Consider the following 26,437-nt stretch of genomic DNA (forward strand, 5'->3'; position numbering starts at 1 on the left):
TTGCATCACATCATTAGGAATAAACTAGATGAAATATTAATCTGAGCTATTAATCCAAATGATATGAACACATCTTTCCTGGCAATTATAACCAGTACTGTTCTGGTACTAAACTGAGATGTTAGTGACTATTATATCTATGAACGTTTCATAGCACTAAGCTCAATACAAGTGAATTTATATAAAAAGAAAGTGGTTTAAACTGCTGATATAAAAAAAATTGACCCAAGAGAACTATGGCTAATGGCTGATCACACACCAAGATTACTGTCTACTTGTCAGAGAGAATTTCCATTCTACAGACAGACATGTGATTTGGAACAAAAACCAAAATCAACAAAAAACCCCCCAAAAACCCAACACCACCACCCAACCAAACAAAAACCAACAAACCAACCAACCAAGCAAAAAAAGAGCCAAATGATATTTTTCTAGAATTTTGGGACAATTTCTGAAAGAGATATTATAACATTGTAAGTCTGTTGAAACCTTCACTCACTCTTGTGAGTCATGACTTGTGTAATTTAACAAAACGAGAAAAGACTTTTCAGCTAATTTTTCGTAACTGCCTGGACCTGTTTTGTGTTGACTTACGTTCAAGCAGAGGTAGGGCTGCTAATGGGATTTGCTTACATTTAATGTTTCAGTCTTTATATGAAATTCATATTTTTAAGTGAAATTTTCTTAAGGTGTGTTTTGTAAACCAGTCTGAAGTCTGAAGACTACCAATGTCTCATGGTAATGGAGAAAGCTAAGATCAGTTTTGAAACTAGACATGTGTTAAGCATGGCATGCTCGATCTAATGAATGTATTTATTGACAGACTGACATAGTCTTTTAATGGAAAAATTACTACACAAACTGTCACTGAATAATCAAGACCAACATGCTTATTACGCTAAGCATATTATAATGGATAAATTCTACTAATCATCTGCCAATCTAACACAGTTCCCATTTGCCATTAACTCGTGACTCAGCCTGAAAACATTTAAAAATATAATTATCTCCAGGTGTTCAGTTTTTGAATAGTTTTTTGCTTTCACGTAACTCTTGAACAAAAACCAATTTTGTCATGATTACGTTTAAAATACATCAAAGTGATATTTCAAATACTGTGCCTGTGTAACACAGTTCTAAACTCTAAAATTTGGGGGAAGATTTTTTGTCATTCTTGTTGTTTGGTTGGTTTTGTTGGATTTTTTTAAATATCAGAAAGATGTAAGTTTTGGCTTTGGACAAAGAACCAGAAAGTCTTCCTTGATTCCACAGCACTGGGGAGCATCTGACCTAAAATGAAAGCTGCATTCAACACTAAACAGATAAACTCTTCCCTAAATATCTTTGCATTTATATAACATCTTTGTGACCCCAAGGAGAAGGGCTGCACAGAGGGTTGGAAAGCTGTGAAAAGAGACAGCATCCCGGCAAAGACTGCGACTGGGATATCTGTTAACTAGCAATTTGCAAAAATATGGCAATAATTTGTGTGTTACTGGACTTACAGTTGAGTAAGAATTACATACGGATACTGCCAAAGCACATAAGACCTTCTGATAAAATGGACATGGATAATATAAATTTTTTGAGAGCTTAAAAAAAATTTAAAAATTAAACTTGAACCTTAGTCTGCCTGCCAATTTCCTTGGGATTAAAAATCTTATTTTCCATTGTATATTTCCAATTAAACATGCACTAATTTCTGACAAAACACAAAAAAATTAAACTTGAACCTTAGTCTGCCTGTCAATTTCCTTGGGTTTAAAAAATCTTATTTTCCATTGTATATTTCCTATTAAACATGCACTAATTTCTGACAAAACACAAAAAAGTAACCTGGAAGGAGAAGAAGAAAAAAAAAAGGGGAAAGAAATAAAAGAAGGCTTTTTACCATGTTTGGCTCCTACTTCTTATTCTTCCACCAATAGGTAAACATTTGGATTTACTATGATTTATAACTTTTATTTCTACATTAAAATAAAATAATATATTCTTTTGTACAGAAAAATATTCTGTTTTTTATAAAATCCTACTTTCTTTGCTATATGCCTAGCAAAAAAAAAAAATAAAAAAATTAAGAGTAATAATACTTTTAAACATTTTTCAAAATGTTCCTCACAGGTCTACATTTAGTTCCCAAAATTTAGGAAGAGTTTTGTGCTGTTCATTCTCTCTGGGCATCCATCAATTAATAGCTTTGGGCAGAAAAGACAAGATGTACAGATCAAATTTCATAAACTCATTTTTTTTATACTGGCTTCTTACGTAAGTACTGGGCAAAAAGTCAAACTGACCTGTGTCAGTGCTAGCAGAGCCGTCATTAAAAATGAAGCACACCCATTCGAACACACACAAGTTTAGTTCAGTGAAATATGTTGCAACTTCTGTTAACATTTAGAAAACCTGTTTTAACACAGGCTAGCTTAGCTGCAAGAGTATCATTCAGACTACAGGATTAAATGTGTATATTGAATCAAAGCATAAAGTTTATGTTTAAGTAATTATTATTTTAAATATATCTGTCTTATCAAAAGTATAAGCATGATAATAATGCTACTTAAACAAAACTTTTCTTTTTTTCCTCATCATACAAAACTACAGTTTGACTTGTCATTTGCAAAATGGTTTAGTACAGCCATATGAAAACAAGTATCTTTTACCCGAGGATAAAACTTATTTTCTCTCAGTATGACTATTACATTTCTAGAGTAATTGTGGAGAACTACTTTTCTCGATCTTCTAATGTCTCCAGAAGGATCAGATCCATGACATGACAGGAGAGCACAGACTGGGAAGGGCACTTCACCAGAGCTGTAGATTTTACTGCAGCAAGCAGCTAAAATCCCTTTAGTGGCTCTAACCCAAATGCCTGTGTTGGGCTCTGATCCACCATCACTCTGACCTCACTGTGACAAAGAAAAAAAAAAAAAATAGATCCGTAAGGATTTTGAAGGGAAACTTGGGAGCTAAAGCCCTCACAGGCATATTATTCTTCCTTGGATGCCACCCTGGCAGCGTGCAGCTGCTTGGGAGATATCCCCTGTGTGGGATCCTGATCTGCTGCTGCTCACTCACTTATTGCTGCTTCATTATCCTGCTCTAATCACAGGGCCTAGATACCAAGGATTCCGCCTTAATCTTCCACCGATGTCCCTTTAATCATCCCATCAGTTCTGTTTGCACTGTAAGTCAGGATGAGGTCACTCCATCTTCTATTGTGTGATGTTTAAACTTACACTCTTAGCTGAACAGACAGTATCTCAACAAAGTTAGATTTTTCACTCCAGCAAGAAAGTTACAGAAAAGGGTATTTACAGAGCCCAAGCTCTCAGTACGACAGGCTGCCAAGGCTTGATTGGCACCAGTACAATCTGTCATGTCCCTAGGGAAAATTCTTCTTACTATTTCATAAAAAAAACACTGCTTTGCAACTGACAGCTGATGTTATTGTTTATCACTCAGTGTTAGCAAAACCACAAAGAGAATCTAAATGATAGTCATGTATGCTGATGGCACTCCATTCACAGAAAAATAACACTCTAGAGGGGGGGGGGAAGCAAGTATATAATTTATATTGCAGCATACCAAATGCAAGTTAGGGTGGCATATAGGTAAACATTACGTTGCTTTATGTATTTACATCACTTACCACAGTGATCTTCCTTATCTTGACCAGAATTTTTCAATATTATAAATAAATAGTAATAAGTGTGAACTATGTATCTAAGAAATAGGTTTATATAATACCTTTTATACAGACTATGGCTAAGTTAGCAATACTGATGCAAACTTACGTCCTGCACTTCCTCACTTCAAAAATATTCAGCACAACTGCAGTACAGAATGTTTCTATTGGTGTAGATACCATCACGTAAGGAGACAGTCAAGATACAATGATAAAACTTTACTTAAAATGTGTATCTTCTCAGAACCCCATTAAAATGAACTACCTAGCCAATTCTGAAGAGCCTATTTTAAAACCCAAAGCTCACTTCCACATCTCGATATGTTAACAGGTTTGTTGTGCGGAGCAGAGATTTAAAATGTGCTGGTTTATACATTTTTACATTACACCTTCCCCACACACGTGCCACAGCATTGTTCAAAGACAGTTTAACATTGCCATTGAGAGAATTAATGCCCAAGAAGATAAAATCACCTTCTTAGGAGCAAAAGATAGAATTTAAGTGGAAGTCATACATTACAGAGCAAAACATAACTACAGAGATCAATGACTTTTAAAATTCCCTATAAAATGCAATCTCACATTAAAGCAATTTGCGGGGCCTTCAGCTTGCCAAGTGCCATGAAACATTTACACTCTCCCACAACGAGAATTTGCAAAATTATCTTCCTCTCAGAGGATCCTTTGTTGAAGCCAACAGACAAACAAAACAAATACATCAAGACCTTTCTAATTGCTGGCTGAGTATGCTCCAAAATGACATGTCAGTTCCTAGGCCATTTTTACTTCTCAAGTGAGGGCTGTACCACCACTAAGCTTTAATTCACCTGTTTTCTGCATCTTTGTTTAATGGCAGTATCGGTGCATTTACTTCCCGCTCTGCTGTCTGCTGCTCCTCATCAGGGAGAAAGTCCCACTGTTCCAGGTATGAATTCCTGCATCATTCCCTTTTCAATCAACTCCACCAAAACACACACTACAAATTTCCCTAAAAAAAAATGTATAAAATCTGGCTATGCTTTAACTAGACTGCACTGATTTATTATGAAAACTCATAATTACAGAAAAGACATTTTTTCTTAAGATATGCTTTGGTTACAGATGCTCAATTCAGAGCCCAAAGCTCTCATATACACAAACATTTGGGTTTTAGTGTATCATTCCAGTTCCAAAATCCATCCATAGTAACTCACACTGATTTAAGACATGTAAATAAAACACATCTGGATGTTTATGATGGTCCAGCACACTTAACTCATCTTCCTCATGAAATCCAAACTTCAATGCAACCAAAACCCACTGATCGTTTTGAATGATGTATTTGTACTTTAACTACAAGTTTGACATAACCTACCTCCTATTACCCCAGAAGTCCCAGACTGAGAGATTTTAGCTCAACTTTCACTTAGTTTGTTTTTAAAAGCAGGTTTACCAGAGCACTTAACAGGAAATATGAGCAACATTGGGAACTGGAAAACATCCTCCGAGAAGTATCCTGGCTTTTGTCTTCCCCAGTCTCACTGTGCCACTTCGACCCTTTGAAGTTTCCCAACATTTAAATTTGAATATTTTCAAATTATTTACTCAACTCCCAAGTGTTATGACTGTTCGTTAACCACATCCCTTTGAACAGAAACAGAACATAAATGTTAGCTATTATTCTTATTATTTTGTTCCATTTCATTATAATAGTTTCAGAGAAGCACTAGCTACTTTTAAAACTGTAAAATCAATTACTCAACTTCTGATTTCTAAGTACGTATGTTTATAATTTTCTTAGAGATTTACTTTCTAGAACCAAAATCCACTCACAAGCGATCACTGTGCAAAATATGTTAAATAAAGAAATTCTGTGTAAGCATGGTCAGTTTTGTTGTTGCCACTGAAGAAAACGGAGGGAGGAGTGGAAAAAGATCATTTTCACTAGTAAGATTCGGAATGACAACTTCAATAATTGAAAACCGTATTTCAAAAAGATGACAGTCCTGCAACTGTAATTTAGAGTTTTAAATGATGTGTTTTAAATGGCACAAGTACAGCGTAGCCAGGATGGTGTTGTAATTCTCCAACAGCACAACACTAACTGGGCAGGAGCAGCCGTCTCCACGACGATAACTGCTGCAAAACAGCCCCAAACCCAGCACACCTCCCATGATTTCCAAGATTACCACCACAGAAAGAGTTATTAAGAACGTAGCAAAAATTAGCAGCACTAAAATGTGTTTAAATAAATAACCTTCAAGTACATCCCTTTCTCCACTGCTGCCTCTCCACAACTCGACATTACTAAAGCTAGTTTTTCCATTTTCCCATATTTGTTATTAATCCTTTCAAAACCCCTCGCATTTAGCGCACATGAGTAGTTCTGTAATCAATTTCCACAGGATTTGAAATTCCTCTTTAAAATACATGAGGTTTGCCCCCGAAAGATCTAAAATAACCTTTGAAGCATCAACCAGCACATACTGTCATCCCAAGCCTGCAGACAGACTAGGGTTTTGCTGTGTCTCGCAGCTCCCTCATGCAGTGGCAAACTGGAATTAGGGATGCTTCCATCAGGTTCCTTTCAGCTGTTCAGAGCCTCGAGGAGAGCACTGAAACTCTCCAGAGCAACATAAGTGATGAAGGCAGGACATTAACTTATTTATGGAGCAGAACCAAAAGCAAAATGGAGCCAGGAAGACTGAGTGTTGGGGGAGGTCCCCCTTTGTCACTCCCAGGAGGATGTCTTCCCCAGCCTTCTCCATCCTTCCCTTTGTAAACCCAAACACACAGGCTGTAACACCTCAAAAAGATTCCTGCATAATATCCAAGAACAAACTTCTGATACACTTTCCCAAGCAACCTGCCAAGAGGTGAGGGAAGGACAGGACAGATTTCTCACTAGGGAACTGGCCCTGGATCTTTTGGGCAGTAGCTGTCTTGTAAATCTGTCAAGCGCTGGAATATAAATATTGCAAAGTTATTAGGGAAGGACAGTAGAGTGTCTTAGATGGTAATCGGGCCATGGAGAGATTATAATGTCCACATTATGAGCACTAATCTCTGTGTAGCCTGTTGATGACATGACAATACCTACACTGTTTGATTAAAAAGCAGGTATCGAATAAATCATTTTTTGCTATTAAAAAAATGGTTATTTGGAAAAAAAAAATGGAGAAACCACAGTGGTGATAAACAAAAACACTGAACAAAGGTAACGGGTACAGATCAGCATCATACCAACATGCAGCATGGGTCAGTTTCCTCAAAAATACAGCTGGAAAACTGTTTTCTCATATATGCTTACTCTGAATAACATTAAAAAGCTTCAGTTTTTCAAAACAAGCTTGAAGGAAATTAAAAATAAAAAACATTATTCCAAACTTTTTATTAGAAGTCGAATAAAGAGAAGTTTAATAAAGAACTGTGTGTTGAAAGCATGGGAATAATTAAGGGCAGAACCACCACCTAATTTCGGATTTTCGCTGTCTGCCTGTTTTCTACCTAGAAATTGAAAGTTTCACACCTTTAACACCATGTTCTTCCTCTTCAGCATCAACAATACTCCTCACAAGACCTTATCACATAATATAATATTGTGTAATGTATTCAGATGAGTTCACATATTCAAATGCCTGTGTAGCTTTCATCTTGCTAATGCTTCTATTCACACCATAATCAGGAACTTTAATGTTTTCCCCTGTAGCTATTTCTTTACATGTAGCAAACTTTAATAGCTGTACATGGACTGTCAGACTCAGCTACACTTAAAAAAAATTAAAAAAGCTGTCATTGAAAACTTGCTTAAAAGCTCTTAGTGACCCAAAATACAAAGGGGTTTATGGGCCAACTGATAAAAGTTCTACAGATAGGTGTAAAAAAAAGGCCTTGAAATGGAAAGCTTTCCATATGAAAGAGATCAAGAAGAATTAATTGACTTTGTTTTGAGCAGGAAAATAAGAGGAAATATCACAGGATATACAGAAATACTAGTGTCAGTTAAGTAAATCACATTCTTCGATTTTGTCATTAAGAAAATACAAGATAAAAAGCCATCGAGCACAACTATTTTTGTTATGTACTGCATGACTAACTAGTGACATCCACTGCCACACAATATGAAAGCTTTGTAAGATTAAAAACAGATAAACACGTATATGGCCACTTAGAACTGGCCACAGCGCCAACTACAACAGCCTCTCCTCTCCCCTAAGGTGTAACTGCTCACAGCAGAGAGGAGAAAACGCTGACTGATGGAGTCGAGAAGGAAGCTCCGTCGCTATCTCTGACGTTACTCATCTCTCACATCTCTCCCCGTACGCACGGCACCGACCACACACACCCTACAGATGTGACAACCCGTGAGCTTCCTTGCAGCACACGGGACAAAAGTGTTAACAAGGCTCTAACCCTACGGGCAGTGCCCACTCGCAGGAAAACCTCGCTGAGAAATAAGAGCAGCATGAGGGATCCAGGTTGGGGTTTTGCCTGCATGGCTCACACCCCATTTTCTGACCAAATCTTTATATGTAAGAGATGTTGAAGCGTTTCAGGATGGAAAATGAAGACAGGAAGCAAACTTGTGGTAGGGTGAATTGCAATATTTTTAAAAGATGTTTCAAGGGTCAAATAACTTTCCAAAATTTTAAATCTCTTGGAACAGAAATATTCAATCTGCAACATCAGTGGAAACCAGAGAAAAAATATTTTGGTTTCTTGTTTTAAATCAGATCTTTGTACTGTTTTACACAGATTTAAGGTTTTTAGGCATTGGTCATTTTTCAATTATAAAAAAGGATCATTACAGCTTATTTCATTAACACTGGTCAATCACGATTGGCATGAAACAACTGTTTTCATGTTTAAAAACAGTGACCATGTTAACTATACACTAATTAAAATTTTACAGCAGCATTAGCACAGCGAAGTCTCACAGAAATCATTAATATAGTCAAAGGAGGGCACAAACCTACTCTGCTTGCACAATAATGTCTTTCAAATTAAATAAACCAGCCTTTTCACATTTCACTTTGAAAGAACGAAGCAACGCTGTAATTAGGATGTGCTAACTAAAATGTTTGTGCGAGTTTAACCTTTTAAATAAAAACACAACCGCACTCGGTACATCCAGGCTGTGCCTGCATTTCCCATTTCCTCCAAAGCCAAGATATAAGACCACAGACCATCCTGCCCACAGCCAGCCATCCGCAGAGCCCTAACAAGGAATGTATTTGCCCTCTGATTTATAAATTACATGGATGAGCACACGCAGGAAAACAAGCTGAAACCAACACGCTCTTAATAGTTTCTTTCTTTAATTAACACTTTGATTAACAGCTGCCAATTTATCTAGTGGCCTGACAAGGACTGCAGTCGGCTGTGTTTTTATTGCTGTTTTCTCCCTTTGCACTCTCCCCAGGGGAGCTGTGGCTTCAGAGGGATTTTTGGGGATTTTCAAGTTCCTGTGGGGAAACAACTCCAGAGGAGAGGCAGCCTCCTGTGGTCCCTGGTCAGGTCTGATGTGGTCGGTCCTGCAGCTCTGGAGAAAGGTGCCAGCACCCAGCACGGGCCTCAGCAGGGATGGCACAGCACGGTACGGCATGGAACAGCGTCATCAGTTTCCCCCATTCATGGTGAACTCACCACCCGCCTGCTTTTGGAGCCGCACCAGACCGCTCCGGTGAGGTTTGGTGAGGGCTCACATGGGCTGCTTGCAGCAGCCTCGCTGCGAGGTCATCCACGTCACTTGGTGAGCTCTGCCGAGGCCCCGCGACACCCGTGGGCAAGGGCACTGTCCATGCCAGGCCACCTCGCCAGCAGTGCTGGGGCTCCAGGCCAGCCTCAGGCACCCTGTGGCATCCACTGCCCCAGACCCCCGGCCAGCCTCAGCTCTACCTGCGAGCCTGCTGCCAACCATGGCCACTGAGGCCACAGAGGTGGCACTGGCACTGCTCAGAAGCGGCCATGGCAGCAGGCAGTGTGGAGGGAGGATAATCCCCTCCGTGAGTCCCATGGCAAGTTGCCACACCAGTGCCAGCACCACCGCAACAGTTCCTCCAGCAAATGTGATTATCACCCACCACCCCACATGGGGGTGGTTCCCCTGTGGCTTCGTGGCCCCGCCTGGGGACACCCAGCACCCCCACAGCTGCAGCTCCCTGGGCTGTCGGTGGCCCAGGGGGACGTGGCCCCTGCCACCCTGTCAGAGCAGCAGAGGGTGCTCCTGGTGTGATTCTTCAGCAGCAAAAATCCACTCCAGTATTTATTGTCCTCTTCTTCCAGACAGGTCTTGACATTCTAAATTTCCAAACTCTGAGGTCTAAAGTTAAGGTTTGATTTCCACCCAAAGTCAGCACATGGATACTAAAAATCTAATTTTTACCAAATTACTAATTTCTAGACCACTTCCTAAATAATCATTTATAAAAATTATACAGTGTATCTGCTGACAAAAAAGAATAGGAAGAAACAGCTTGTGGCTTTTGCTCTTGTTTCAAATACCATCATGAAAGCTGAAATTCTTGGTCTTTCCTCACTTATCGAATTACACTCAAATTCATTTTTAAAGCCAAGCAAATAACTTTTTCACTGAAATAAAAAGTTTGCCAAGAGCAGAGGCAGTTGGCTTGTGCAAACACCTTTGTGTATTAGCATCAGTGTGTTAGGATATTACTTTCTTTTCATTAAAAAGGGCTAAACAGAAGCAGGAAGCAACATTTCAGCAGACTGGGTTTTGTTTGGGTTGGGGTTTTTTTTGCTTTGTTTTGTTTTTTTTTAAAGGAACATGCAGAAACCTGGAGACTACTGCTGACAATAACAAGCTTAGAAATGAATACTAAATCCTAAACCACAAATACCAAATAGTAACTTTCCCATATTTAAGCACTCAGAATACAAGACAGCAACCAGCTCCTCTTCTGCTCTGAATTTCAAGAGAAGTTGACAGCTCATGTCATCTACCTATTAATTGTTAAGGACAACTCAGGAATACAAAGACATTTCCTTGGATTATGTTGTTTTAAATAAAACACATCTCCTTCCATTGCTAAAATTAGTATCAGAGGCATGCATGTTTTTGGAGGATTTGTTTCTACTGTGCACTCTTCTACTTGACACCCGTAATTAAAACTGGGTAAGTTTCCAATAGATTCTAGTGGTTCACAAAATTCTTGACTTTCAACTACTATGTGGGGAACCAGCACTGATGTATTTGTCATCTTAAAAACTAGAATTTATCCTTCTTTAGCCTTTGATTTGGTCTACTCTCATTTTAGGACCAAGAAGGCAAGTAGCTTCTATTTTGTTGCTTGTTCCACAAATAAACTGACCAAGATCAGGCAATTTAATTCCCACATGGAACAATGAAGAAAGCTGTCTTCATTCTGAGTAAGAGTGGGGACAAAGAATCCAATCCCTAAGAAATCTCAGCAGCTGGGCATCAAGGCAGAAGCTGGAATGGAAGGGAGAGGCATGACGGTACATTCACACGGGGAGAAAACGGCAATGGCCCACAGGAAGGCACACAATGGCTGAAAGAGAATGAGACGGGATTTTATGCTTGCTTGTCTTACAGTAGCAGCATATCTGCCAACTGTCTCAATCTGGGCATTTGTTTTTACTTACTATTTTCCAATGACTTAAAGGCTTCTAAGTAACTTTATACAGTAAATATCCGTGGGGTTTCACCTTGAAACAGACTAATGCGCATGCCACAGTTAAATCACATGCTGCAAGTGTACTCTGACAAATGTAAAAGGGACTTTACTTAACGTAGTAAAAATGACTCATTGTATAAGGCAATGATATTATGAAGTTCTTTTCCTGTTACTAAATATTTGAAGAGATTTTAAGTTTTGTTTTATATCAACACTACTTAAAGTCATTTACAAAAAAATCCCCAAAACACCAGTAACATTAGATTGAATATAAACACTTATATCATCAGTTAATACCTGAGTTCAGAGGCCTAAAATTAGCCTTGCAAGCTGTGATAATACTTTGCGCAGATACATCCACAAAGGGACATACACCTGCTCGCTCCCAGGGAAGGAGGCTGAAGTGCTGAGTCTCCTGCTCTAACTTCAGCTCAGGACAGTGCAGGCAGGGCAGACGGGAGAGCAGCAGTTCAATATCCAGCACTGCAGAGAACAAACCTAATTTCCAGGCCTTTGCTGTTGCAATATCACCCAAGAAGGACAATTTGAATTGTGTTGAAAACATTGAAATGGAAAAAGTTTGCTCCCTGCTACTCAAGATAACGTAAAGAACAGCATCAGCCCCGTCCTTTCTTCATTTTCTCACTGAACACATATTAACATGAAAAGATACTTATTTATGACGTTGTCACTATGCACACAGTAGCTCCCTAGTACAAACTAGTACTGTAGAATGTTAAGAAATGCTAAAAAAAAAAAGTTTCTACAACCTGAAGTATTCTGTACAGTTGGATTGCCAAGAAAATTGTTTTTAAGACTGGTTAGAGAAATTTTAATCTTTTACTTGCATTCTATTCATTTCTTGTCTGGTTTTGTGAAGTGATACAAATGCAGCTCTACCACATTTCCTTCCACTTTTCTACATTTTAGTGTTGTGTATTTTGAAATTATAGGTTAATATTAAGAAAACTGGAGAGCTGGATTTGAGGTGGTGTGCCCTCCTGCCCTCTCCACCAACAGAGGTCCCAAAGATACTGGGGTTTATCATTAGCATTAAAATCAGCATTCAAACAGCAAAGGTCAGACCTCTCGGTGTTCTTACGGAACCAAGGCAGGAAGATCTTCGCTCCAGTGTAGCTGTGGCATCTGTATGTCTTATTAAACTGGCAGGCAGTGGGGGGGAGGGAGAGAGGACAAAACACGACATGAAACCTGAAGCTACGTATGTGCAGAGAGAAGGAGGTGTTGCAACAGGAGGGAGAGCGACGGCAAACCACACAGGACAAAGCCACAGACACCCAGGCTTCATTATCTCCCCTGCACACGGAACAACTCATTTATCCTTTCTCGAAATTCAGCAATCTCGGGCACCAGTTTCACAATCACTTCAAGCTGGCTGGTGTGAGCTAATACTGCCACAGCAAAAAGCACTCCTGCCCTCTCCCCCAGTCCTGACCGCTCAGTTCGAGCCTTTGCACCATCTGCTCTCCCCGTAACAAAGAGCAAAACCATCCGTTCAGAGACCCGACAGTCTCACAAATCACAAGCTTTCTTGCGCCAACACTAGCAATTAACAGAGCGAGGACTACCAGGAATTAAAATGTGACTTGATCCCAAGGAATGGGTTGGAGGCCTAAGCAACTAGGGATGACAAAGAACCGGGTTGTGAGCTGCAGTAACGATTAGTTTGCCAGTTCCTAGAAGTTTTGAGAGTTATATAAAAAAAATTTTAGACTTCCAAGGAATTTCATCTGATTGATATCAACATTGCATAAGCTGGGCTTGCTTACACTGCTGTCTGCTTATGTTCACATGTGGTAATGTCCAAAATGATTTTGTTGTAAATATTTTGCTTTACAGAGATTGTTTGGTTACTGACTACTATTATTATTCTTCCTGGAAGGAAGAGAATGATGGGCCTTGAGCCAACCCCAAGCTTCTTAAAGTTGATCAATTGAGAACTCCAGTGTGGTTACTTGGAAAACCCACTCTGCTGCTATGGGAGTGCACAGAAAAGAACCCTGCCATGTGCTATGTGACACCATGAAATCAGCCTTTGTGAAGGGAATAGCAAAATCATATAGAGAGTAGTGATACTGACTTGTATTTAAGGCTTTTTGTGTCTTTTTTTTCCTGAAGCTGAAAACGAGAGCTCTGACTATCATGAATGAAATTCCCAGAACCTCTAGAATCACTGGGCAATGGATTTTGAAATCAGTGGATTTTTCTGTCTAACAGCTGCCACTTTGGAGAGTGTCTTATGTGCTACAGAAAACACAAATATATCAGCAAGATATCTGCTTTAGGCCTTTTCTTTTCTTTTCCAAGTGGGCATGCTTAGAAGTTCCTCAGGTTTCAGAAAAATGGAGCAAGTCCAAAATAAAATGGATGACTGAGTACAGAGGAAAAACTTGACAGGCTTGTTGGTGCACAATCAAGTGACAGCATTATATGCTTTAATATCAACTTCACTTTTTAGGAATTAAAACCAGAAAAAGATATTTAGTACATTAGATTTCAAGTGTACTGTCACAGCTACTGTGGACCACTGCCACCTGGACAACTGGGACAGGGCAGAAGAAATAGGAAGCGGCCCAAGAGCTTGTCAGGGCTTTCAGCACATCCTAACTATTTGCCAAGCCTCCAGCCTTCCTGGGTACATTCTGATGATCACAGAAAAAGGTGATAGGTATGGTCCTAAAGGTCAGTACCCATCCTCATTCTGAACACCAATCGATCCTATGGAGACCATGCTGGACTGAGAAAGGAATTGGCCACTATAAAAATTAAGCAACTCTAGTTGTCATTCTGAATCTGTGACAAGAAAGATGTGAGCATCAAGCTTTGCAGTACTACACACATATATAAGCTTAAATCATTTCTATGGCTGTCAAAGGAGTCACGGGTATTTTTAGAAGTTGTCTGCCGGATAGCTTTGTGACCCACATGATGACCTTTGGTCAATGAGTCCATGGCGCTATGACGGGGAAGGGACTGCACTGTGGTGGTTTGAAACCTTTCCTTTGACCTTAGAGGCCAGGAGAGGGCCAAGATGGCATCCTTCCAGGCGTATACATGGTTATGTGTGGCCTGTCAGAGGCTGTAAGCCAAAATGAAACTGAAGAAAATGAGTGCTAGCTAGTCCCATGCCAATGATGAGAAGGGCCAGAGCCTTACAGAGTACTGCAAGTTCTCAATTATGATCTAGAAAAGTGAAAGAAATTAAAACAATTACTTGACTAAGTCCACTCTAATCCAGAACATAAAAATGCTTAGCTTATGAACTCAAATGAAGACTTCAGCCACATAGTAACAAAGGAGACACAGCCAATTTTCCTCTTAGCAAGGAAAGGAGCCATGAATTCCATGTGAATATCTACGGACAATAATGAACAGCTCTTAAAACTATCAAACTTCAGATCAGCTCAAATCCACCTCTACAAATAATACACAAACATCTGAAAGTTTCAGGCTCAAAGGTGGAAGGGCACACTGACAGGGGTACACCTTCTACCTAACCCACAGAATTAGCTGCAATGCACCTCAGAAACAAGAGCTTTTCCCACCGCCAGACATGACAAACAGGTTCTTCACAACCGGTGGGGTCACACACAGAGGATGTGGCACAATACAACTTCTGCCTGGGAGAGGAAAAAAATCCTACGGGATAAAAACATAAGAAGGTGATTTGGCTAAAAGTGAAGGCTTCCTTTTGAAAAGCTATTCTATACAGAATTGAGAGTTAAAGATTTTTTGACAATCTTGCCAAACAACAAGGAAAAACTCGGTTATGTAGGAACTGCTTCAACTCTCCAGGAGCCTGGTCTAATTGCATCCTTTACAAACCAGTGTAAAGAGTGAGAGTTTTATACCAACATGGGCAACTCGTTATGGAGTGAACGGAGAACAGAAAAGAGGACAAGAATCTCTTGATGATGGCTCTTCTTTCTCTAATGCAACCTGGGGAAACAAAATGTAATTGCAATCTTTGTGGCCAGCAGCGCTCTCAGACATTGCAGAACTTGTATGAGGCAGCAGAACAGGCCAAGTTAAATATCAGGCATTTACATATTAGACACACTGATGGCTTTTTCTTCTACATCATTTTGCTATTGTTCAAAGGATTAACATGCTGCCCTGCTGCATGACGACTGGAGGAAGATCTACATAAATTCTAGAGTAAAAAATATTGATTTTCTATACAAACATTACATTATGTTTTTGTTTCATCAATAGCAGATAATAGGGTTTGGAAGCATTTTAGCTGTTACTAAAGATAAAGAGATAGCTAATGATGGCCTATTTAGTCAATAATAGTATCACAGACTTATGTAAAATTTCATGTCATATTTATCTATTTCTGTTTGTTATTTTCTACATTTAAAAATATATATTTGTAATTGTTTACAAGTGTCACAATATTATGGAGCTCTTACAGAGCTGGGTACTGCAGGAACTAATCCAACACTGCTACTGAAAAGCTGTTTGTGTCTTTGTTACAGGTAGACACAACACAACATTTAAGAATCCGAATTGTCATTACTTGGATTTAATTATTTAGTGTTAAACTGAATTAAGCCTAATGAAGAGTTTAAAAAGTTGGTATTAATTGCACTCTTTGGAAAGTTAATTTCAGCCTGCAATTATTATTATTTTTTTTAAACTTACTACATAAATCATGTGGTTATTGATTGCTATTAATCAATAAACTTACAGGTTTCATTGTATACAAAGTTTTATACACTCCTTCTTCTGGTAATATCTTAAAAAACATAGTTTCTAGACTTTATGTGTTTCACATGTTAGATTTTAAGTGTATCATATTGCCTGGAAGAAAAAAAAAACAAAGCAGTATCATGTCAGTACCTGCAAGTTTGTTTTTAAAAAAGACAGCACACTGGAGATCAAAAATGAGTCAATAAATAAGAGGTGAAAATTATTCACCTGTTAGCAAGCGAATAACTAGGTACCACTGCAGGTACCTGGTGTAGCAGGTACTTTGTAGCTGTGCCTAAAACCAAAATGTTATTGATTTCTTTTAATTTTATAAGAACAATATTGTCTGAAGTTTTTCCAGAAGAGCAGCACTTGCACACATGCCTAGTTACCATTTGGTGCACTATTGCTGTAGGTGAGAATATGGCTTTCAGAATGCTGCCTTCTTCTCCTGAGGAAGCAGATTAATAAGTTCCTACAAAACACTGTTTTTATGTAGCTGCAGCATGGGTAACTGGAGCTACATCCTCCTCCATTCCATTTTCCTTCGTTTTCTCTCCACTTGTAGAGAACTGGTGGGCATTCCTCTTACTGCAAAAGCTGCTGAAAGCTACATATACATCCTACTCTCTAAAAAATATTATTTAGAGTACAGAAAATGAGAATTTTTAAATAAGAAGTTCAGCAAGAAACAGAAAAGGGATGTATAAGAAAACAAACATAAGATGACCTATTAATAACTGCACACGCATGCCTATATCCATCTCTTTCCTTGATGGCCAGTGCCTGACAAAGCCAGGAGAGGTCTCTCAAATAGGGGACACTGTTGTTCCCCCCGCCCCTCACCAAAATGTGCAAAATCCAAGAATGCCATGATGTTACCAAAACCACACTAATAACTGCTGCCAGAACAAAAAACTAGTGAAAAAGTTAAACCTCTCCTCCTTTCTTCCACTTTTCCCCCTCCACACAGAGGAATAAACCCAGCACTGCACCTACTCCATTCTCCCTCCTGCAAGGTCATTTTCTCCTACCTTCCTTATTTAGCTTCCTCCTTATTGTCTTCATCTATTTCTTTTTATATGTATTTTACTTAAGTTCTTTGTTTCACATTTCCCTTTTTAGCTATTCCCCCATGTCCTCTCCTTCCCCTCCTCAGACATACACACACCCAAACTGCAAACCACTTAATTCTAGCTGTGCTGAACCAGCCCTGCCAAAGCTGCCATCCTCCTGCCTGCCCCAGCCAGGTGCTGCACAGCTCTGTGCTGGGAGCAGTGGTATCTTGGCAAACAAAAATTACTGTAATGGATGAGATTTCTTATCTGACCTTTGTAGCTGTGCTTGCAGAGGAAAAAAAAAAAAGACTATGTTCTAATCCTCTCTCTTCCAAATGCTGCATTTGCTTGAGAGTCGGCTGGTGGGATGAGAGGGTACAGGCTGTGCAACTTGAAACTACGTGCTTCCATGGAAAAAGAAAAAAAAAAAGGGCAAAAAACAACCCAAACTATTTTCTTCTTGACAGTTCAATACTCAACACTGTTTTACAAGCTTCCCAGAATACTTCTCCCTGGAATCACGAAGCACTGTGGTGTTCATCTGAGGTCTGGAGTTCTTGGAATAATCTACACAGTTCAAGAGAACACATACTTGTCCCCAAAAAATAAATGAGGAAGTCCTTGTAAATAATTGATCTGCACGTCTTCAGGTTTTGAAATTAAACTACTTCTAACCCCACCCTCTAACACCAAGTTCATATCTCGATGGCTCTGACACTTTCCCAACTCTCCTCCACGACAGCAGAAGTCCTGCCTTTTTTAACTCTGATTCAGGCTTCTTCCAACTCCCCAGCTCTTAAATAGGTTGCAGCTTCATTCTTCTGCTCTCAGTTTAGGGCTGTGTGCCAAACCCTGCGTGCCCACAGCCTGCCCTCGCAGTGCATGCCACCTCCTCTGGCCAAGCTCCAGCCTGAAGGAGTGGCTTAGGCGTTAGAAAGAACCCTTTTAGCTGTAAAGGAAACCTTCCAAGGATGTGGAGCAAGTAAGCAGATGGAGAATGGCCTTCCCCAAACCTGCAGAAAATCTGAAACGATGGTTATGAGAGCTGTGTTCTGCTCCACGTGCCATTTCATCACTCAAAATCCGTTCTGAATAATGAAACTTATCATTGATTTTTAGATGAGTTAACTCTCTCATTGCCAATCATTTTCAACTGTAGACTTGACAGGGACTATCCCAGCTGGCTTCTTCCAAAGTGAAGCTGTAGTCAAATATACTCAACAGCTACTTTTGTTCTCTTTAGATCTTACTCCAATCTATTGATCAACTTACTAACTTTTCCCCTCTTGCTAAACAACTACTTCTGTAAGCGACAGTGAATGCAGCACTGCTTCCTCTTTTCCCACAAAGATAAATATCTTTGTTTTTCTTTCTTTCCACTTGTTCTTCCCCTGTCAATGTTTACCTTGAAAAGGGAGCAGTCAGTCCCAGTCTCCAAATGCTTAGCAAGGATATCACTATAAAGGAGAAGGGTTTTCACGGAACCCTTGTATAATTACATTAGACTTGTTTTATATACTTTAACATTTTAGTAAGAGTAAAAAAAGATATTCTCTATCCAGTCAGTGATAAAAACACAAGGATTTCTGCATGTAGATCTTCTGCTATGGCAGAACAGCATGGAATTCAATTCTCCCAAAGGTAAGAAAAGCCAAAAGCACACCAAAGCACTTGAAGTTTGCAATATTTTAGCACACACAGTGCTGTAGTTAGAATAATATGAACTACACGGTAAGTGGCAGACTGAACAATCTCTTTTTTAAATCTAAAGCTGAACATCACCTTTTTTGTTAGCTGATACTTAAAATTGCTTTACGTCTTCAACTAGAGCTTGACAAATCCATGTACCCACAAAAAAAAAGAGGAAGTTTTACTAGAAAACTGACATCAGCTTCTCAGACTCCCTGTGCTTTCATGTAATAAACAAAGACCACAGCCATTACGCTTACAAAAATAACCTTCTGCACATGAACTGGTTGTGATGTTACAATTAACCACAGCGCCCAACTTCACCGCTCCTTAAAATCTGCATGGCAGAACTTGCTTGTGACTTTAAATCCCAACTAGCACATTAGGTATTCAGCTAATAGCTTTGGGGTACACATTTCAAAGCCTGAAATATATTTACAGAGTTTCTTTCTAGGTGGTAATAATTTCTTATTTAATGATGCATTATTTTAAAATCACTAAATAATCAGATAAAACTTTTTTCTTTTTTTTTTCATTTTTTTTTCCCCTGAAATGAATCCCATGCTGACCTCTGAAGCCATTCTCTTCTAGGAATATGCCAAGATGATTCTTGCAAAAGCTACAGAATTTCACAAATCTCTGCCAGGAAGAAATTAAACTAGCTGTTGCTAGACCCAGAGACTAAGAACCAACTACTGGAATATGGACCATAGGAACTACTACGAGAGGACTGTGTATTTAAACAGAAGCTGCCAATGATAGTTTGTTAAATTATATAAGTTAACTCGAGCCATAATATGCCAAATGCCACCTGTGCATATTTGGCAATATGCTTGATAGATTACCCCAGCACATCTGTGACACACCACATAATACTCAAGTTTTACTCTGGTTATTAGACTACTGCAGAAGATACCCAAGAAAATTCCTGTGATTTATATAAAACGTTTCATACTGCTTTAAAAATATCTTAGTGAACACCGGACAACTGCTGAAACCAACTGCTTGCTGCCAAAAGCCTGCAGGCCAAAATGAAAGCTTATCCCACTAAAAGGCAGATGAGCTCAGGCAACCTCCTATGAGGAACAAAAAAAACCCCCAAACCCCAAAAAACCAACCAAAAAGCCCAACACAAAACAAAACACCAAACAACAAACCCCTCAATCCTCAGGTCCAGTGGCTTTGGAACAGGATTCAGTACATTTCTTTCTTTTCCTGTCTGTTTCAAATGCTGCTTTGTACAGACACTATCTTTGATTTGGTAACCCATGCTGAACACTCTCTGTTCTATTCTAAACAAGCAACATCTGCAGAACTTTGAGAAATAAAACTTTAAAATATTAAATACTTGTGTCAGATTTTTCAGAACAATTAGCTGATGCCAAATTTGAGATAACAGAAAGAGGGCAGGACAAATTTATATTCAGTTCACAGTATACCAGCAGAAACCAAACATGTAATGCTGCGGGGACTGTAATACTTAGATTACATATGATAAAATATCTGAAATACAATAGCTTATTAGCAGGGATTGGTAACGGATCATTTATCCCAATTAAAATCACAACAAATATCACATGTTCTCTCTAAATCCAAGTACTTAACACCAACATCAAAAAAAACCCTTGTGACTAGCCAAAGTAACTAAAGGTGGGTGTGTGAACTGGCTGAGGGAGGAAGGAGTACGGTTATACGATGAGATGGAGGAGATTCATGAGAGACCTTACACTGACTTGCAGGATGGACTCAAGTAAGTAACACAAGTGAACATCTCTCTCTACTGCCAGGTTATTGGGAAGAATTTCTTTGCTGAAAGGGTTCTGAGGCATTGGAAGGGGTTGCCCAGGGCAGTGGTGGAGTCCCCATCCCTGGAGGGATTGAAGAGTTGTGTAGACACAGTGCTGAGGGACATGGGTTAGTTGGGGACTTGTCAGTGTTGGGTTAATGACTGGACTGGATGATCTTAAAGGGCTTTTCCAATTGAGGCAATTCTGTGATTCTGTGATCTGCCCTCTGAGTCTCTGCAGGCTGCCCATAAGATTGTGTGATGACCTTCTCTATTCCAATCTCACAACCTCCTAGAAACCACAAAAAGCGTGTAAATCTGTATTATTGTCCCATTTCTGAATCCTGTATTTCAGGTTTACACATGTGCTGATCAGAAACTGAAATGTTTTAGCAGTTCCCCACCAGCTCACAGAGCAGCAGCCAGCAAAGCTGACAGTACCACTCCCCTTTGCCACTGCATGCCAAACCTGTGGAAGTTAATCAAAACACTAGACATCATTTTTTTAATGACTCAACAGCCCAACACACTGTCATCATCTCTTTCCAATATGTACTGTATTAATGGTTTTCACAATCACTACATGACTCACAGACACTCTCAGTTTAAGCTTTACAGGTAACCTTCATTAGTATTACTGAGAGTTTAACCCCACTTTGTATTTACAGAAACCAAAGCACAGAGGAAACAAACAACTCTGCAAAAAAACTAGGAAAATTAGATTGGAGAAACCCCACATCTCTGCACCGATGCTACTTCCACTCTGCTGATCTACCTCGCCCCTCTGAGCCACAAAGCAGCCCAGATGGTGCAGAGAAGCATCTCTCTCTTCAGACAGGAGGCTGATAACCACAAGGAGATGTGATAAACCCGTGGAACGGCTGAAATACCAACAAAAGGTCATACGGCCCAAAAACCCACGTCACTTCAGGGTTTCCATGAACAATCTGAAATAACCGTCGTGGTGGCTTCCTCAAAGAGCAACCTTTCAGTGCAGCACAGGAACCGCACCTGGCACGTTTTTGTGGGAAGGAGAGAGAGGAAATAAAAGGGACACAGACACATCCCACTGTCTGCTGAGGGGGCGTTCTTGAGGAGCATGATGGTTAGCAATTTTACAGACAGCCAAGTTACTTTTATTGTAAGAATTAATATATTAAGAGAGGAAACTGCAGGGACTTAAGAAATACACATGATTTAAACACAGAGGGAGAGTCTATGCGGTATGAAGTTGGGAGAGGCTGGCACAGATCATCCAGAGTGTAGAGAAATACTCCAGCTGGAGAAAAATACTGTGCTTTTTCAGAATAGGTCATCATGATAAGTGATCTCAGGTGCTTCACTCATGAGACTGAATGTCTGAACATTACACCTTTTTTCCATCTTCCACCTCTGAACTGATCTTAAGCCATCCGAGGAAGATGCTGATACCATTATGAAAACATAACTATTCAAAAAGCAGCAGAAAGAATACTTGCAAAAAAAGACTTAAATTCCTTGATCAGTCCCACAAATGAAGCAGTTGAGACTTGGCAGAACAGAGGATTCATCCTGTAACAACTTTCCTCGGCTGGCTGGTGTGCTTCTGCCCTGCCTGATGCCCAGCATCACTGACACCCTACACCAAGAGGGTAGAACCATTTCAATGTACTGACAGTCAGCTGCTGTACACAGGCCAGACGAAATACCACAAGCAGACTTCAGATATCTCATTCTATTAGATTGATTTTAAAAACTAACCTACATGTGGTGGTATGCATACCAAATATGTTACCAAATTGTACAAATCAATGATAGCATTTATACCAATAGTACAGAACAGATTATTTAAATGGAAATTCATACTCCAAACACTTGCTTACATGGCCTCAAAAAGTAGAATTTAATTTCTAATTAATACCTCTTCCAGTCAAACCCATTAATTATAAAAGTATCAGTTACATACAAAACTCTGTTATTTGCATCAATAAAGTATTTTAGTATTTTACTAAAATATTTCAGTATCAAACATTCTGATGAACAAGGTTACATTTAAATTATTTCTGATTACTTGCGGTCCAGGGAAAAAACCCAGCATATGTCCTGCAATGCACTTTCAGCCTACCTAGTTAAGTAGTTTATCACGAATATACTTTGGAAGAAATTAATTAGCTCATTAGGTTTAACTAATAGTTTGTTTAGCCTTCTTTTGACAAAAGTGACATTTTAAAAGAGCATATTCTACTTCAGAAAACAAAATCCCACGTGAAAAGTTTCACAGAACACCAAGTACAAGCAACACATATCACCAGGAGTTGTAGAATATTTTAAGACATTACTATTTCTCTGGTAACAATTAAAAATAACTTTAAAAGACCCTAAGAACATCACAAAGGTACAGCCGCATTGATGCACTGTATTTTTTCAGAACTTGTTGAAGTAATCTCTCCTTTATCAATCTCCGAAATAATATCAAAAATAGTAGACCTAAACTCAGGGAAAACTGACTGTGATGAATCCAAAGAGTGTTTCATTTTCTTGCTATCATGATAGCATAGTTTTTGTTTTGAAAAGACTTTGTGCATGTTTTGAGGACTTAATCAGTTTCCTTCTCCTGAAGTACACTGTGTTTAAAATGCCCACATCATTGCCTGGTAACGAATCACCTGCCATATTTATCAGCTTTCACATTCGATCTGCTACAACGAGGGAGAACCGCATAAGGATTTAAAGAATGTGAAGACTGATTAAAAAAAAAAATAAAAAGGAGAGCTAGCGCTACACAAAATCACCGAGTCAGCCTTCTCACCTATCTGAGGCTATTAGTTTGGCAAACTAAGGTCCTTTAATGACGTTCACCCCACCCAAGCCTGTTTTTCTCATCAGAATGACCCCGCCTGTTTCCTCTGCACGCCACAGCCCTTGCCGAGCGTCTTCATTGTTCAGAATGGGCTTAAGAAATACTAATAATAACTTCATCATTTCCATCCCCTCCTTCCACATTTCTCTCATAGTGTGAATCTGCTATTGATGTAAGGTTTACACTAGAGAAAGTTTCATATTTAGAGATCATGCTCCTACAATGTGACATAGAATGAGTACATTATGTTAGCATTTACTCTTTCATTTTTTAAAAAATATTTTCCATACCTTCATTTTGTAGTTCCCTCTTCACTCTGTCCCTTTTAAATTTCAAGTAGTGCTTACAGAAGAGTTTGAATTAACTTCACATAACAAGTTTAACACTGGTACAAACAGCATTACAACAGCCCATGTTTTCAGGTCCATGGTCAAGAAGCAATGCTGTACCTACTCAGTTCTTGAACTGCTGCTTCAATCCGCCCATAAGCTGTCATGCCAACAACTACCATACTGGTTCCTACAGTAAGGATGTGCACACACACAGAGGGAGGAAGCAGTAGTCCAGAAGATGCTCTGTCCATCTTTTTTATTAGCACTTGTCAGAAAAGATCTCATAAATTGGTCAGAAAACATCTCCTGACTTTTTCAAGAAACAAAAAGTTGAATACCAAAAACCTCGTACCCAAATATTGGTATGAATTGTTTGACTTTAATTTCTAGTCTTGAGTGAAATGTGGAAAAGAACCTCCCAGAATTAGGTTTGTAGGAAGTAAATGAGCACTTGAACTTGCGTAGCACTTCACATTTTCTCAGTCCTCTATAAACACTGGCTAGCACCAACCAACACAACAAGAGCTTCCTAGCATATTTTATATACAAAACCATCGGACCAGTAAAACAAATACAAATTGATACTTCTGAAAAGAAATAAATAAGCTTACTGGACATTGGAAGCATACCATGTTTTACAACGAAATGTGTATGTTTAGCTTTTAGCTGAAGTTCACAGTTCACACTGCAACAGAACCGTTAGGTGTAAAAATAATCTATATAAATACACAAGGAGAAATGACACACAGAGACACAAACACACTACACGTACTGTCTGTGAAACACTATGTGTGTCATTTCAAAATTGAACTGTACGTATGCAGCATTTCAAGAAGGCATTAAAAAAATTGAAAAGCACAATATCTTTACATAAATGCATTACAATGTATATAAAATGATTAAACACAGGTTATGTTCTTTGACATTATTTATAATGTAGTGATCTCTGTACCATCAATTTAAAAAAAAAAAAATTTGCCAGGCTTAATCCTGATTTAACCTCACCCTTAATTATTAAAAATAGTTAAGCACTTACCATAATGTGATTGAAATGCCTGTGGTTTTACGACCTGATTACAATGGTTACACATCACCAAATAGAAATCATCATGAGCCGGGCAAAGACCAAATATTGGCATATCTAAAAACAAAAAGACAAAATGGCATCTCTCAGCTGCTGACAATTATTGAAAAACAGTTTAATTACAGAGCCATGACACTAGTGTTGAATCATAATTTTAATACATTTGTCTCAAATTTGAAAATGAAGAAATAAGAGCATATAATGCAATAGATAATTTTGTGCTGAAGTATTACAAAAGCAAAAATCTTCCTGCAAAACTAAATGTAAAATGAGCAATTACTTGTAGAAAACATCTATTAGAAAACTGATTTAGGACTGATTATCTTATACCAGATGCAAGAATGTAATAAAAAAAGACTGACTTCAAATGACAACTACAACATAAGAGGAGATGTTTTATGTATTCTGAAAGGGGTTTGGATTTTATTCCAATTTCATTAAATGAATTCAGAAATGAACTTCATTTTCTATTTAGTTTTTTTAAACCATTTTAAACACACAGTCATTTACCAGGCAGTATTACATGTCTAATGGTTTTATTTGTTTAACAGTGCATTATAGTCCAGCCATCTGCTGCCAGAGATCTGTGTAACAGCTATATAAGAGAGAGAAATAGAGATAACAGTATGTCAGAGCACGTGTGGATTTCAGAGATAACACACATACTCGCGGACTTTTACTAATAAAATTAGTTACTACAATTTTGTCTTCAAGAATACAGTTTCTTCAGAATATAGATTAACAGTTAAAACTGCATTCAGAGACTACTGGAGCACTAAATACAACATTTACTACACAACTTAAAGGTAAATTAATGTATATAATTAAAAATGTTATTCAATCATTAGAAGACAAAAAATAGGAAACTGCAACCATAATAGTATAAATTCATTACTGCCAAACACATGGCTGAGGGATCTATAATGCTATTTAAAGGTTTAAAACTGATATAAGAAAACTTATTTTCTTTAAAAAAAAAAACCCAAAACCTCAAGTAAGAGATTTATCTTAACAGTAACTTAGAAATTAAGTTAACCTTATTTACCTCTGTGCTAGAACTGACCCCAGAGTTTTGTTGCAAAGCTACTGATTTGCCTGTACGTATTTTTGACGACATCCGCATTTTTGTTCATTAATGGAACACCAACTATGAAATAAATAATGTGAGCTGCATTTTAAGAGTGAACGTGCCATAATGCCAGGTAACCACTGGCAGTACAACACTGTCAGCCCCGTAGAGCCCCATGGACTCCACTTTGTTCCTCGCAGACAAAAGAACATATCCACACCAAACGGCTTCCAGAATTAAGGGTTCCCTCTCTAGCCAAGTATCTACATCATAAGAATTTAATTACTTTTCTTTAAAACAATAAGGTCTATCCCAGGTTTTCCAAAAACCTTATTAGTGCTACATTAAAATTAAGCATGATACCTGCAATAACAGTTGCAACTGGATTCTGCAGTTGGATGCATATACAATGACCATGGACATCTGACATGGCTGTGATGGATCAGAGCTACGCTTACCTAAGTCACAGGCAACTGAGGTTACACTAAATAAGTAAATTTTAAAAAAATCTAATTTGAACTTCATTAAGTAGTGTCTCTTGC

At 38.7% G+C, this 26,437-nt stretch overlaps 1 protein-coding gene across 1 annotated transcript in view; it reads right to left on the minus strand.

Moving 5' to 3' along the window:
* The window catches only part of ATXN7 (ataxin 7), a 36,011-nt gene extending 11,130 nt beyond the window's left edge, over window positions 1–24,881 (minus strand). The window contains exon 1 of the mRNA XM_010174144.1: window positions 24,779–24,881. Coding sequence (XP_010172446.1) covers window positions 24,779–24,881 — 103 coding nt within the window. The remainder of the gene's footprint in view (window positions 1–24,778) is intronic.
* Between the last annotated feature and the right edge of the window lie 1,556 nt (window positions 24,882–26,437).

The sequence above is a fragment of the Antrostomus carolinensis genome, unplaced genomic scaffold (genome assembly GCF_000700745.2).
Source record: "Antrostomus carolinensis isolate BGI_N321 unplaced genomic scaffold, ASM70074v2 scaffold32158, whole genome shotgun sequence".
Lineage (NCBI taxonomy): Eukaryota > Metazoa > Chordata > Aves > Caprimulgiformes > Caprimulgidae > Antrostomus > Antrostomus carolinensis.